The 14522-nt window shown below is 42.1% G+C and overlaps 2 protein-coding genes across 2 annotated transcripts in view; one reads left to right on the top strand and one right to left on the bottom strand.

Moving 5' to 3' along the window:
• The window catches only part of SLC5A10 (solute carrier family 5 member 10), a 92848-nt gene that overhangs the window by 35972 nt on the left and 42354 nt on the right, over positions 1-14522 (bottom strand). The window lies entirely within an intron of this gene.
• LOC140335083 (protein FAM83G-like) lies at positions 443-1877 on the top strand. The gene has a single exon (XM_072417457.1). The coding sequence runs from the start codon at positions 1027-1029 to the stop codon at positions 1537-1539; it is 513 nt and encodes a 170-aa protein (XP_072273558.1). The 5' UTR covers positions 443-1026; the 3' UTR covers positions 1540-1877.

The following is a 14522-nucleotide window of genomic DNA, read 5'->3' as shown; positions in this document are numbered from 1 at the left end:
GGTGGCAGGTATGTGGCAGAGGGGGAATGGGGGTCACATGACATAGGTAAGTATAGGTGGGTGCTACTAAGAGAACCTGTCACTTTTCTCCCTGAGTGACAACTTCCTTTAGTGTTTCCCCTGAGTAAGCCACCTCACCTAAAATAATAATACTGATACATAGAAATAAAAACACTAAAAGAAAAAATTCACAATTTAGGACCATTGCCTCAAAAGAATAAAAAAAAAAGTCTTCCTGTGGCTCAAGTTTCCATAGTCAGGAGCCCATGTTATGATTTATAAGTTGGGGCCCTTTGTGGCCCCGGAGAAGAATTCTGCATTCCTCCTGCTCACTTTTGGAACTCTCAGCAGCGTCATGTGACCAGGGTGTGAGCGAAGCCTTGAATGTAGGCGTGTCCGGGAGCCGGCTCACGTGACCCCGCATGGTGCTGCGGCTACCTGTAGAAGCCGGGGGCAGATCAGTGCGGCAGCTGCAGCTGTGCAGAAGGGACTGAGACCGGCTGCGGGACAGCAGGGTTGGGGGGGCCCCGGGACTGCAAGCTGCTACTTTACAAGGGGGTGCTATTCTGTGCACCATGGGGACAGGAGCAGAAAGTCAACTACAAGATCAGCTCTGAGGACTTCTATAGGATCAACTTACAGACTCAGCTCCATCTGGATCCACTCTAGAGACTGATCCCTCCAAGGATCTATCATAAACTGATCACCAGGGATCCAATATAGACTCATCCCCCCTCCCTCCAAGGATCCACCATAAACTGATCACCAGGGATCCATTAGAGACTGATCCCATAGGGACCCGTAAGCCAGATCAACTCCCAAGGATCTACAAGATCTGATTCAGCAGGACCAACTTTTATAGACTCATTGCTGGATCTAAGGGTCCGGGAACTTAGGAAGGGGATCTTCATCCGGGAACCTAGATATCTGGTTCTTCCAGTTGGACCCAGATAAGGTCCACCACAACACGTTCTTCCACAAGGATCCTCCAAGGTAGGGCAGTTTTTCTTCTGATTCCCTCCAGCCATGGCTCTCTCCCAGCTCCAGTGTTTGGACAATAATAACGTCAACTGGAGGTCCAGTGAGACCAAACCAGAGTTCTTCTACAGCGAGGAGCAGCGGTTAGCCTTGGAGGCTCTGGTGTCCACTGGGGAGGACAAGTACCACGAGGTGATCAAAAAGGAGAACATTAGGGATTTCCTATCCGAGCTGGAACTGGCCAAGATTTCCAGCAAGGTTGAAGCCTTTGACCCGGACTCAAGTCACCCCAGGAAGAACAGTGAGACAGAAGGAGAAGGAGACCCTCAACAAGAAGATGCCGTACATTCTTTGGAATACTGGCCGGATAGGTCGGACTGCTCCATCCCAGAGCTGGACTTGGGCTGGCCGGACACTGTGGCCTACAGAGGGGTGACCCGGGCCACCGTGTACATGCAGCCACCGATCGATGGACAACCTCACATAAAGGAGGTGGTCAGGAAGATGATCACCCAGGCTCAGAGGGTAAGTCGTTGGTATTTAGATTTAGAAATTGGTTAACTATAGCATGGTACAATGTGGGGGCCCCACAAATAGAGGCTACATTGGCTTCTATTGACTGGTGGTTCTTCAACAGCAGACATGAATGAGTCAGTGTTCCTCCAATGAACCTCAAGTAGATTTCTTGCCTTTATATTGGGATGATGTGTTCCAATATACAGTACTGGCCCATCTCCTTAGATCAGAAACCCACCATATTCGTTTAGGATTGTGAGTCAACCTACATGTTCAGAGGGCTAGCCAACATAGAGTTTCTGGTTGGACCATAAGCCAAGAACGTTAGTAGCCCATGCCAACCAATCATAACCGATCCCTGATCTGACCTCTTTGTGTCTTAATATTGCACTTTCTCGTAATGAATAAACCTATTGATGTAGAAGGGTTACTCACTCCAATACAAGAGCACTTACCTAAAAACCATGACGCACACCTACACAGAAAGTGACGTATTTGACAATAGAAAATGTATTCCCTCATTATAATAGCTTCCTTTTATATCTGCATCCCCAAAATCCTCAGTATATTTATCCTACAAACATTGTCAAACAGCTCCTAGTTAGCCTACGAGCACTTGGACGTTCTGGTACTTGTAGTGCTGCATCTGTTGGAAGCTCCCACCACGCCAGGGGGAAATTGTGGAACAGCAATGTGCCACATGTAAAGGCAAATCATGGCAAGGTCATGGCTGAAGCCATGTCGTAATCATGTCTACGTGTTAAAGCGGAACTCCAGTTTTTTTTTTTTTTTGGATAGCATAGGAATGGTTTTGAAGCTTTGGCAATTTCCTATTGCTGTCCATGTTTTCAGCTGACTTCCTTTCATGGTGACCACTGATGTACAGGGCAGGAAGTGAGGGCACACAGGCTCAGTAGAAACCTTGCAGAGGATCTGCGTCTTCTATCCAAATTAAATGATTGCAGTGTAATATTACTGAGGGGGTTATGGGTAACTTATCTAAATATTGAGCTTCTGCATGTCAAAGCTGATCACATATACTCTGGATATTGTCTGACCAATCGGAAAACAATACAGATTGTGTATTCCTAGTCATGGAGGAGTTGGCCGTTATTACAGGACATAATATTTCATACATATGTTTCTGTATAGATCTACACCTTCACTTCAGACGGATCTGTGTCTCCCCCATATGGAATGTCCCTGGGATAGTAACAGGATATTCCTGGACAAGAAAAAAAAATCTTTCCCTTCTGTGGAATCATTCAGGTTTCCCGCTTGTAGGTGGAGATGAAGTTTCTATTTGGGACATAATTTAGGGTCACGGTTGGTAGCCTTCTGTAGGCTTGTTTCTAGCAGCTGTGTCCCACAGGGCCATGGTCAACGCATGGTCAGGGTTGTCAGTGTTCCCCAGCTGAAATTTGATTGATTAGACGCAATGGTTGGATCAATCAAAAATAGTGATTAAAAATTGGTGGCCAAGAGTTAGTCGTAGTAAACTTTGGGAACTTTGATACTGTTTGGATGCATGAGCTGGAATTGTGATCATTCTGAGAATTGGATAATACATGCCAGGTTGGCAGTGGGACCCTTGGCATGTGGAGGCACAGCCAGTGACATCACCCGGTGAATCACATTGCGTGTGATCTCACAGGAAGCACCGACAGGTATCACCTCATCCTCTGCAGCAGGATGATTATTTACATAGGTGATGCAACCAGCGGGGAGCGAGCAATGTTTTTTCTGCATGTGACCTGATCCTGCTTGGCATGTGGCGCAATGCCGTCATTAGCATGTGCGGGGTTGCCAGTGTTGGCATGCTCTGTGACATAGGTCACTGTCTAATAAGAAAACATTGAATGATTGTGTTTGTTAAAAAATAATTCTCTCCAGTAATGCGGCATTGAGCCTTCTGCTTGCTGTACACCTAAACTTTGAACTTAATTCAGTTCCAAAAATCCTCAAAGTGAGCTGTGATTGGCTGTAGCTCTGCACCTATCCAAGGATCTCTCCAGCCTTTTGGTTTCCTGCTACAGATTGGGATCCTCCAATTGCTCACCAGCTTCTTCCTAGTGCCTCCTCTTGTAGACACATTGGGGTTGGCCGTTATACATGGATGCTTCAGACCTATTCATTCTACTTTGGGTGTCACATGATCACATCTGACCTGCCACCGGCTGAGATGGGGTGAATGGGCTTTAGTGCAGTGTACAAGCACATTTGGCAACATTTTATGTAACCATCACTGCTTCCATATAATGTTTGTATTCACTTTTAAAAACCTATTAGAATTTGACATATTCATTTTTGGATTTAGTGGAGCATAAACAACAAACTGATCCTTGTTTTGCTTATTGCATTTAAACTTTGACTCAAAGAATCATGTGACACAACATTAGAAAAGATTGATTTTGATTGTATCACTTGTTTTAAATGATCATTTACTGATTAAAGTATTGTAACTAATTATGGAAATAGGTGCTACTTCCACATATAGTACCGGCATTCCGGTGGCACACGTGGCTTATTTTGAGCATTACATGAGGTAAATTTACCAGAATCCAGCTATAAAAATCTGGGCAATGATGAACATTTTCTAATGATTTTGCTAGGACTGGATGACTTGTCGGAGTCACAGGAAATTACATTTGGAAGCTATGCTCAAATAAAGACAAGTAGGGAGCAAAGGGCTGCAGCTGACCCTTCCCTATTACTGACTTCCCATACTTTTGTTGTGCACTATGTATCTCTATGGAGGCTGCCATCTTGGTAGTGGCAGGGCTTTGCTTCCTTGTGTCTGAACCTCCAGCAAGCAGAACTGTAAGCAGCACAGTACCACAGTTCTGTTAAGACCAGAGACAGCAGTGCCATAGATCTCACATTTCATATAGATAGCTATGAGACTGTAGGAACAGGAATGCCTAGATATCTCACATAATAGAAAACACTTGGCCAAACTTCAGGAGGAATTCCAGATGCAAGATACATTTTTAGGGTATTTCAAAATACAATTACCCTTCCCAAAGTTCACTATACCATAGCAAGTCTTCACTTTCCAAGTTCAGATCCACCTTAAAGATTCACTTCAACTTTGGCAGCGTTGGACGGAAGCCGTCAGAGGAATTATGAAAAGAATGTTGAATGTTTTCAGATTCACATTTATTGCTCTCTATGCAGATTCCAAAGACAGAGAGGAATTTATGCTCAGAGCAAATTCAGATAATTCCTTTATTGACGAAAGACTTACGTATTAGATATAAATGTTTGGCTAGATTTGTATTTTATTGTTTTTATGCATTTCTGCTTAATGCTTATTTTATTGAAATCAATGGGAACATATCAACAGACATGGAAAGATGGTACAGCAAGCCATTGACTAAGAGTACATGACTATTGTCATTCATTGGAGCATAATAAGATTTGTCCTACACCTTGTGATTGTGTGGATTAAAAATGCAATTTGCTGATAGACTGCTTAGTCTATAAGTACAACTGTTGACCTCACTTTCTGATCGGGGCCCTGGCTAGGACCCCATTACCCTCCCCCCAGGTCAATGGAAAACTTGTCTTGGATAAAGCTGGTTTGTGTTACAAAAAAGGTGGTACAAAGTAGCATATACCAGCAATCGGCATCCTGTGTTCACACAACACATTTAACATCACCAGCAACTAGTAACACGATTCAGCCACGTGTAGATATAGCCCAGATTTTTCTCTTTGTTTTGGTTTACTGGCCCGTAACCCAAGCTCATTGAAAACAAACTGCTGCTAATGTGCTGTGTAATAAAAAAATGGCCCATGACCCCAAGGCTTTGGTCAGCAGTGCACTACTTTTGCAGCACTTACAATGGGTGCCTTGCTTTTGTGCATGGAAGACCCAGTTCATCATGGCACTTTGATGTCAGTCACATATTCTGTGATGTGTTCCAGTTTGTTGCAGTTGGCGGTGTGCAGTGTTTGAATTGTCTCAGCATGTTGTGTTCATACTAAGCGATAAGGATTGCTGATACCGGACTGGGAAACTGTACAGCAGAGTAGGAATATTTATCTTACAATAAGCACCTCCTCAGTGGGTTTTCACCACAATAAGTCTGTCTCTAAGAAACTTCTTTAAATAAACCAAATGTTTAATATAAAATTTATTGTAAAGAAATATGTAATTTTTTTTCTGTGTACAATGCAGAAACTTCTTCAGATACCCTCCCCCATTACTCCCTAATGGTTCCTTCCTGCCTACTGTTTTCATTATTGACATAGGGTCAGCGGGAGGAACCATAAAGCAGTATGGGAGGGGGGGACACACTGGGACTTCTGGAAATAATTTTCTTTTCCAGGTATTATTTTAATTCAGTTTGTTGAAGAGCAGCAGAAGTTGCCGGTATTCACTTTATTCTTTACAAATAACATTTAAAAGTCATTTTATTAATCAAACTATTAATAGGAAACACTTTCTTATTATTCACATTGCAAAACCTTGTCCTCAATTAGAAGCCAGTATAATGTTTCATTTTATTGCAACTGTAGAAAGTTATGTTACTGTTCTATTGGTATATTGGGGAAAAATTATCTGGCCAGTTCTCCATTATAAAACATTTTTTACTATAATGAAGACCGGTCACTGCTTCTTCCTCGCCTTGTGCAGGATGCCTGGTCTTGTCTCCGCCCCCTCCTCTAGTTTTCTGCAGGCAGCCTGTAGTTGGTGGATCTAAAGGCTCCTCCCACAGTTCTGCTCCTTACACAGACTTTTTGCAGAACAGTGTTGATATCACACCTGTATTAACAAAGCAATATCTGGGTTTGCACAGGCAATTGTTGCACACAGAGTGGCTTTATATCCTTTGTGGGTATTGAGGAATATATTGAGGTAAAGGCTTTACAGTCTAAAGTTAAAGTCCCCTCCCCCTATGTTTACATGTGCAGTTATATTTCAGTCTCTGTGTGTTTGGTCTGGTTAATCTGCAGCTCAAACATTCCAGGGAGGGGTGTCGGTGTCGGCTCTAAATATCACTGCCAACGGACAGGACGCTACCCCGCTACTTTGGGCAGCGACGGGGTCACTTAGCAACACCGGGTACATAAAAGCACCTGGCTATGGGACGCAGCCAGTCACTCATTTATTGTTTTGTTGGGGAGAATGCCTTGTGTAGGATAGGCCATATGACCCCAATCAGACATTAATACACCCAGTGTGTACACACCGTCCTGCGGCCGATGAGTGAGTTGGATTGTTGGGAATCCTGCACACCGGCCCTCTTCCCTTCCTCCACACACATGCTGGATTTATTTTTAAAGATGCCTGAGAGAAAAGGGGGGAACTGCAATTGCTGATCTGTACATCTCAAAAAACTATTCTCTGTATTGTATACTTGTTATATCAAACATGCTGGCAGCAAGTCCTCCTCATATGCTTTCTTGTTCAAGGGTCATCGACTCCATATTGCAGCAAGAGGATCATTATGACAGCCAGGCATAAAGCATTTTCAGGTGGCCAGCAAATGCATCTGCATGCTGTAGGATAAGAGTCCTTTATCATCCCCTATTCTGCGGATTCACCTGAACTTTTGCAATATGCGTTGTATAATGTGGTGCAGGTGTACATCAATGTCTTCCCAGCTCCTTTTAGCTGGGCGCACAGCCCGGCACTTCTCAGTAACCACCCGCCTGTTTTTCTGTGGTTGCTGAAGAGTTGAATCATAATACAGAGGCTGTCACCCACCTATAGTTTCTTCCCACGCGGCTTAAAAAAATCTCTGGGTTGAACACCAGGTTGTACATGCACCATGGCATGCATTACCGTATACCTTACCTTGCATCTTAATATTGCATTACTAGAAAAGAAAAATGCATAGGTGTGAATAAACCCCTAATAATAGAGCAAGAGGATAAACAAGACTGTCCTGGTCCTTCTATAGAAAGTCAGCAGTGCCCACACCAATACTTCTTCTGTGACCAGGTCATGTAAGAATCATGCAAAACCTATTTTATAGTTCTTGAAAAAAGAAACAAGCATTAAAATCAGGGATTTATATTACAGGGATATCCAATGAATTTCTGTGCCCAATGACACTGCAGGAAGTAAGGGAAAATCTCCCTACCAGGGAGGCTTTACCTCTAAATGATTATTTTTGGGTGTCCTGGCCCTTTAAGGCAAAGCTTTCTATATAGAATACAATGAGATACAAAGTATAAACTTGTTTTCTGACACTTTCTTGGGAATTATCATGGTGTGACAATGTGATATTGTTTGTACCAAGGTATTGGGCTGTCAGCTGATACAGATATTGCAGTCAAGGTCAAGGAGGGGTAAAGACACAGACCGCTGGGGGCAGATTGTGTTCTCTGTAGATGGGAGAGGTGCTGAACCACTGAACAGCTGGAGGGTTTTCTCCCATGTTTTTGGCTAAACATTTTTTATTCGTATCACTGTGATTTAGAAAAGCATTTAGTTAGTTGTGAGAACCAATCAGATCAAAGTGTCTGCTTTCATCTGCTTTTCATTATCATTTGGAGCAATGATGAGAACTGGTAGCTATGGCTTATTGTAATGTGTATGCTGATTCTAGCTTTATTAGGGGCATGTGCCCTCGGGTGTTTTTTGGATGCACAATAAATACGGGTCAACAGAATTCCTTCGGCTTTTACTTAGCAGAATGCACTAAATGCACTTGCATTAAATTCAGTATGGTCTATTCAGGTAAAGGGATTTCAATCCACTAGCGCATGCCTGCTTCACCTCGGTAGTGAGGCCGCAGGATAAGCATGACAACCTGAAAATTCTGCAGAGTCGGCAGGAACATCACCTATACTTTGTGAAAATCTGACTTCTGGTTGACGTGGATCAAAGTGTTCAAAAGTATATTGACTGCTCATGGCAACTTATTATATTCCGAATGTTGAATCTGATAGGAAGAATCTGGTTATTAGGGGTGACAGAAACCCAAATGAAACTGTCACCTCCCCGGCCTATGTTCCAGGAATAATTGGTAAGAGGAGATGGTACAACCCGCCGGGTACACAGGACCCCAGCACCGGGTGACATCCCCCAACGGCTGTATATGAGACTGGACTTCCTCAGTGAAAATTCATAAATACCATTATCATTGATTTCCAATACTAATACTTCTGCAAGTAGCGTCATTAGCCAATTTTTACAATTTTATTTGGTCTTGAAAAAAAGTCACAGTGCTGCATTGTGCTTGGAGCAGAATTTTAAACCAAAAATCGACTTTATATTAAGACAAAGGTTGGATCACTAATGGAAGGCACTTCATCATGGCCATGAAACCTGAACTGCAAACGTGAAGATTTTCCATGAAAAATTGCTGGTGTATGATGGTGCCTGGGCACCCCTGTGAATCCTGTGTATGGTCAGTCTGAGATCTCAGGGATGGCTGCCTCTGCTGGTCTAAGAAAATTTGGAGTGAGATTTGGTGATGTTACTATTCTGCTGATCACTGTTCTCCCTACTAGAGGCAATGATATGGGGAAGCAAAGCCCTGCCTCTGCCAATATGGCCGCCTCCACACAGCACAGAACAAGGCATGGTGGTCAGTAATAGGGGGGTCAGCGGCAGGGAGACCTCAGGTAATGCTGGTGACTTTGGGAACAGCTTCCGACATTCAGTTCCTATTATTATTATTATTATTATTAATAAACAGAATTTTTATAGCGTCAACATATTACACAGTGCTGTACATTAAATAGGGGTTGCAAATGACAGGCAGTGGCATTGGAAGAGAGAACCCTGCCCCCAAAAGCTTACAATCTAGGAGTAATATATTATTTAGGAGTCTTAATATTAAGAATCTATAAGAAAAGATTTTCTAATTGAAGAGAAATCTCCTCCTTTACATGTTATCAGAAAATGTGACTATTGGGAGATTTCCCTACTATTCCTTGTTGAAATAAAATCAGATAATGTAATTATATAATCCCTGTGTTGGTGTGGATGACCTCCGATGGGCATAAATGTTTCTGTGTAGGTGATTTATGAATCAAGTGACTACATTCATTGATTGATTAATGTGAATTACCCGCACCTCGCGTGTGTGTGACAAATAATGCCCTACCTGGCACAGGACCCATAGCATTCCATAGAGATAGATGGACAGCGTGTCAGGAGAAAGTCCATTGTATTTTGCTGATATGGAAGGTTGAACACATGGTTATAAAATACTGATCTTACATAAGGATCAGCAGTACCGAGCCAACTTGCCATGTGGTTCTTCAAGAACTACAAACACACCGCGGCGCTGTATTGTGGTAACATAAATTCACTGATGAGCAATTTCCTCTTAACGTGTCTTGTGATAAGTCTTCCTAGTCAAAATAAATGGGCTGGCAGCAAACCTAAAACAAACCCGCAGTATTTTTATCAACTGGAAACTACGGTGGTGTGTTGTGTGTTGCACTGTGTCTTACTTTATTCATTGGGTGATACTTAAAATTAAAGACCCCACAACCCTTAACGCATGTTGCAGTCACAGGGTCATGACCACAACACACATCAGTGGCTAGATGATTACTTAGCATTGGACCAATCCCCTCCTATTACTGCCAATGAGTTTCCAGCTACTCTTTTCAAGTGCAAGTTTGTGTTGGGAAATCTTCCAATGGGGGCAAATATTCTGGTGACAACTCAGACTTTCAAGAGATTTCTGCTCCTATCCTGCTGTGATGTTGAGTCTGCTGCACAAGAATTGTGGAGAGAAGCCTCTAAAAAGGCAAAGTTCTCATTCTTCTTTCTGGTTCTGTTTCCAAGTCTGGCCCTCAAGGTCCTTATTTTTTGGCTCCCTAAAGAATTTCAAAAATGAACCACATCTGGCCCGCCTGCCCACATTACCACCTCACATCATAATTTTCAATACGTGCAATACATAGACATTATTCCTGTACACCCATCATGTGACACAAAGCCTAGGCAATGATCACATGGTGCCTGACTACCAGGGGCATTGTGGTTTGTTTTATTCCATTAGAGACTGCTTAGTGTAATATTTAGTGTCAGACAAAATTGTGATGGGAGAGGATGAACTACACACAGCCTGCATAGATAGATAGAAATTAGTCTTTTCAACCCTAAAGTGTGTGTAGAGGGGGTTTTTGTTAGTTATGGATGAAGTAGTAAACTTCCTCAATTTTTTTTCAATAAATTTCACATTTGGCCCCCGACTTTGTCTAAGTTTTTTTTTTTATTTCGGCCCTCTGTCTATTTTAGTTTGACACCCCTGCACTAGGGCAATAAAGATATCCCAGATATGAAACCCTATGGACATAGTTGATCCAGAGGAAGGTAATACAATAAGTCCTGGTACAATTTGCTCCAACAGGGGGAAAAAATTTCTCCTGGATTCTATGAGGCAATTGGAAGGCCCATTTTTAACCACTTTTTGGCACTTTACCTTAATTTGAAGAACCACAAACTCACTATAGATTGGGTACCAAATAATGGGCTTTCTAAATTGTATTTATTATCTGCCTTGTTCCTCTTCACCTGGACAAGCCCTTATAGCATTCATTGGGTTGGTGGTAAATATTTGGATTATTGAATTTTGTAACGCTATCCATGTGGCATGCTATTTGTATCAGAACCTTGTATTGTTATTAGAGAGTCAATATGCAGTGTTCAACCCAGAATTTTTTTTAAGCTGTATGGAAAGAAATTGTAGGCAGTTGGCAGCTTCTGTACTATAACCCAAAATTCCGGGTGGTGTGCCCAGCTAAAAGGGGCTGGGGAGAACAGTAAACATGTCTGCTACCACTGGGCAGAATAAATACTTCATCAGCCTGTACAGGCATAATAAGAAAACCCGAGGTTACTCTTGTAAATATTTGTAAAAAAAAAAACATCTTTCTTTCTGTGATCCTCCCCTGATGCCTGTGTATAAAACATCTAAAAGTACAAAATATAACATCAATGACTCAATGGCATCTCTAAACAAATAAATCAATTAGAAGCTTTATCAAAGGGTTACTGGTCCATGGGAACCATATAATAAAACCATGGGTGGGGCCGGAGCATCCAAAGTTTAAATAAAGACATGCTGTAAAGATAGGTCAGGCCCAACGTTGGCCCATTTGGAGTTTGGATGCATTACAAATTCCATCCATTGTTTTATTGCTCTGTGTGGTCCCATTGGTGGGGATAAGTTCTGCACTTTGTTCAGGTGACCCCAGGATAAACAAAAATGGGGGTCACTGAGGTATGTGGGGCCATAGATAGCAGTGAAGACCTAACAACTATTTTCTTGCTCTCCCAGTGAACCTACAGGTTTTTCATCATGGTGGGGGTGGGTAAGACTGAAAAGTTAGCATTCTACACCTGGCCTTACTTCATAGAGACGACTGACACCTGGTTGTGCTAACCACAGTCTACGGAATGGAGTGACATATGGGTGTGATCACATACTGTTCTGCACAGTTCTGGGGTTGGTAAATCCACCCGATGGGGTGTATAAATCACTATATATATATTTTATGATTATTATACTTGTATACACCCACAGTTTACACAGTGCAAACAAGGTGCCAAATACCAATTTGAACTCCGTGACAGACATACAGAGGATTGCAAAATCCATTTATTTGAAGAAATATAAAAGGGTTTGTGCATTGCATTAGGCATTTTGTCTTATTTTCGGAGGCCCTTGGGTGTCATGTATGTGCTGTGAAGCACACCTAGCAGAAGTGTATATTACATTATAAAGGGAAATGTGTTGTAGGTACCTGTGTTGTCATTGCCATTTTCCATGCCACATAAACCAAGGACATTGGGGTGTTGTTTAAAATGGTGCTTAGAATAAGCAAGGTTTTAGTATCTCCTATTCTCTTAGTTATTTACAAATTATTAAATAGCTGCCCCCTCATATAATAAAAGTGTACATATAAAATAAAGAGAGGGAAGTGGGGTTTTTGGCTATATATCTAGCATATATTTTTAATTAGGTGGATAGACAACATATACAAATACACATTTAAAATGGTTTTAAGTCCATGACTCATTTCCATATCATGGGAAGTGGATTGCTAAGCTAATCATAGAAAATATGTAGCCTACTGGTGGTGCAACGTCTAGTAACCCGACACGTTTCAGCTTCCTCACGGGTATGCATGAGACGTAGATTATTCTAGATAGGTTTAAAAGAAAACTCATAATTGGAATGTGCATATGGTACATAATAAAATGGTGTTTAGGATGCTGTAACAGCTGGAGATGGTTGTAAAATCCTAAAAGTTATGAAAGAAAAGGGCCCAGATGCCCTACGTGGATGTCTTACGTGTTAATGCAGTGTGTAAAGAGGCCAAGCACAATCAGCCTAACTCAAGGTATTGGTAATTTTGGTACCCCAGGAAGTGTTTGGTTCCACCAGCAGTGTGTGGCGTGAAGACTAGAAGAAGGAGCGACCATATTAAAAAGTTATTAAAGTTGAGATAAGTGGAGATTTGTTTGAGGCCGACAGTAACTGATCTAGAGAGAAACTGATATATGGAACTGGGAACACAAGTCAGGCCTTGTTAGTTTGCTGAGTCCCAGCCACGCTAATCCTTGGGTAGACAAAGACCAGTTTATACTTCTTTTGTGCTGAAGAACAAAGTTTGAGCCAATAAGGAAGTGCTGTAGAAGCAGACAGGAGCACGGGGTGTGGAAAAAGGGGTCAAAAAGACAAGCTGTGTAGGTTTGTCCGCAGATGTGCCGATAAACTGCAGCTAATGCAATGCTCAGGGAGAAAATTGTTTTTCAAAAATCATTCCAGTTGTCCATTCAAAATCCAATCCTTGTGATTGGTGGGCTTTTATTTGACAATATGGACAAGTAAATCATCGAAAGTAGCCATGCAGATGCATTGGGCCCAGACTGCCGTCATCAGAATGCCATCAGAATGCCAAGCCAGAACATTGATGTGCAGCTGACACTGGAATGCTAGTAGAGTACAGTAAGTAAGGGAAAGTCCCTAGTGCGGTCACAGTCCGCAGCATTAGCATTAACATTGATTCTCATTTATTTGGTGGAAATTGCTTATCTCTTGGGTTAACCCAGGGTTGAATATGTCCAAAATGTGTCAAAATGTCCTCCCGATAACTGCAATCACATGTCTCTGGGTGTCTTAGCAATGCAATTTACATATCCATGTGAATAATTGTAAAACAGTGGCGGGACTTGAGGACAGGTTTGGGAGATCCAATGATATAGTATGCAGACTCTGCAGTCCATTTTGCTGCCAAGTACTGGCTCGCACCCTTCTTTTCCTATCAAACACTCCCTTATTAATCAATATAAAAGCAGTATGTTTACTCCTGGTATAATAGAACCGCCCAGTGTCCACATCCCCTGATTAACCTTAATATTGCTATTGCCATATTCTGGGTAGCTGATGAGGTATATGCAGTGTTCCACACAGAAATTTTTGAGGGTTAGAAGTAATTGGAGACTGGAGGCAGCCCCTGTATAGTGACCCGACTCTTCAGTAACCACCAAAAAACAGCCGGGAGGTTACTGAAAGGTGCCAAGTGGTGGGACCACCTAAACAGGGCTGGGAAGAACACTGTATATGTAATGGGTTATGGTTTGAAAAAGGTCAATTTAACCCCATTGTGGTGCTTCTAAGGTATTAACTCCTATTTGCAAAAACTTTTTTTTGCTCATGTACCAGTCTGTCCTGTAGCATGGGTGGTTTTAATATGCACACATGTCCAGGACCCATAAACAGCCCTAATCTGAAGGCTGGTACCTATCATTTTAGAATTCTAAAACCTTTTCATAAGGTGTTTTAAGACCCGTCAGACTGAAAAGTAGGGGAGCAATGTCTGGTCCATATAACAGGACGTTCCTGCACAATGGAAAAATGCAGGAGATGTTCTGTGCTGAACGATGGACAGATCTGGAGAGGAATACGCACAGAACACAATGACTGAAGTAAGAATAGACATGACTATTGTGTGTAGACAATATTTCTGTATCCTGGATTTTTTCTTTAAACGCTGACTCCCCATTTGTGGGTTCATAAGCACCTACATCACTTAGCATCAGT

Source organism: Pyxicephalus adspersus, chromosome 7, assembly GCF_032062135.1.
Source record: "Pyxicephalus adspersus chromosome 7, UCB_Pads_2.0, whole genome shotgun sequence".
Lineage (NCBI taxonomy): Eukaryota > Metazoa > Chordata > Amphibia > Anura > Pyxicephalidae > Pyxicephalus > Pyxicephalus adspersus.
The sequence above is the reverse complement of the archived record's forward strand: the minus strand, read 5'-3'. Positions and strand labels throughout refer to the sequence as shown.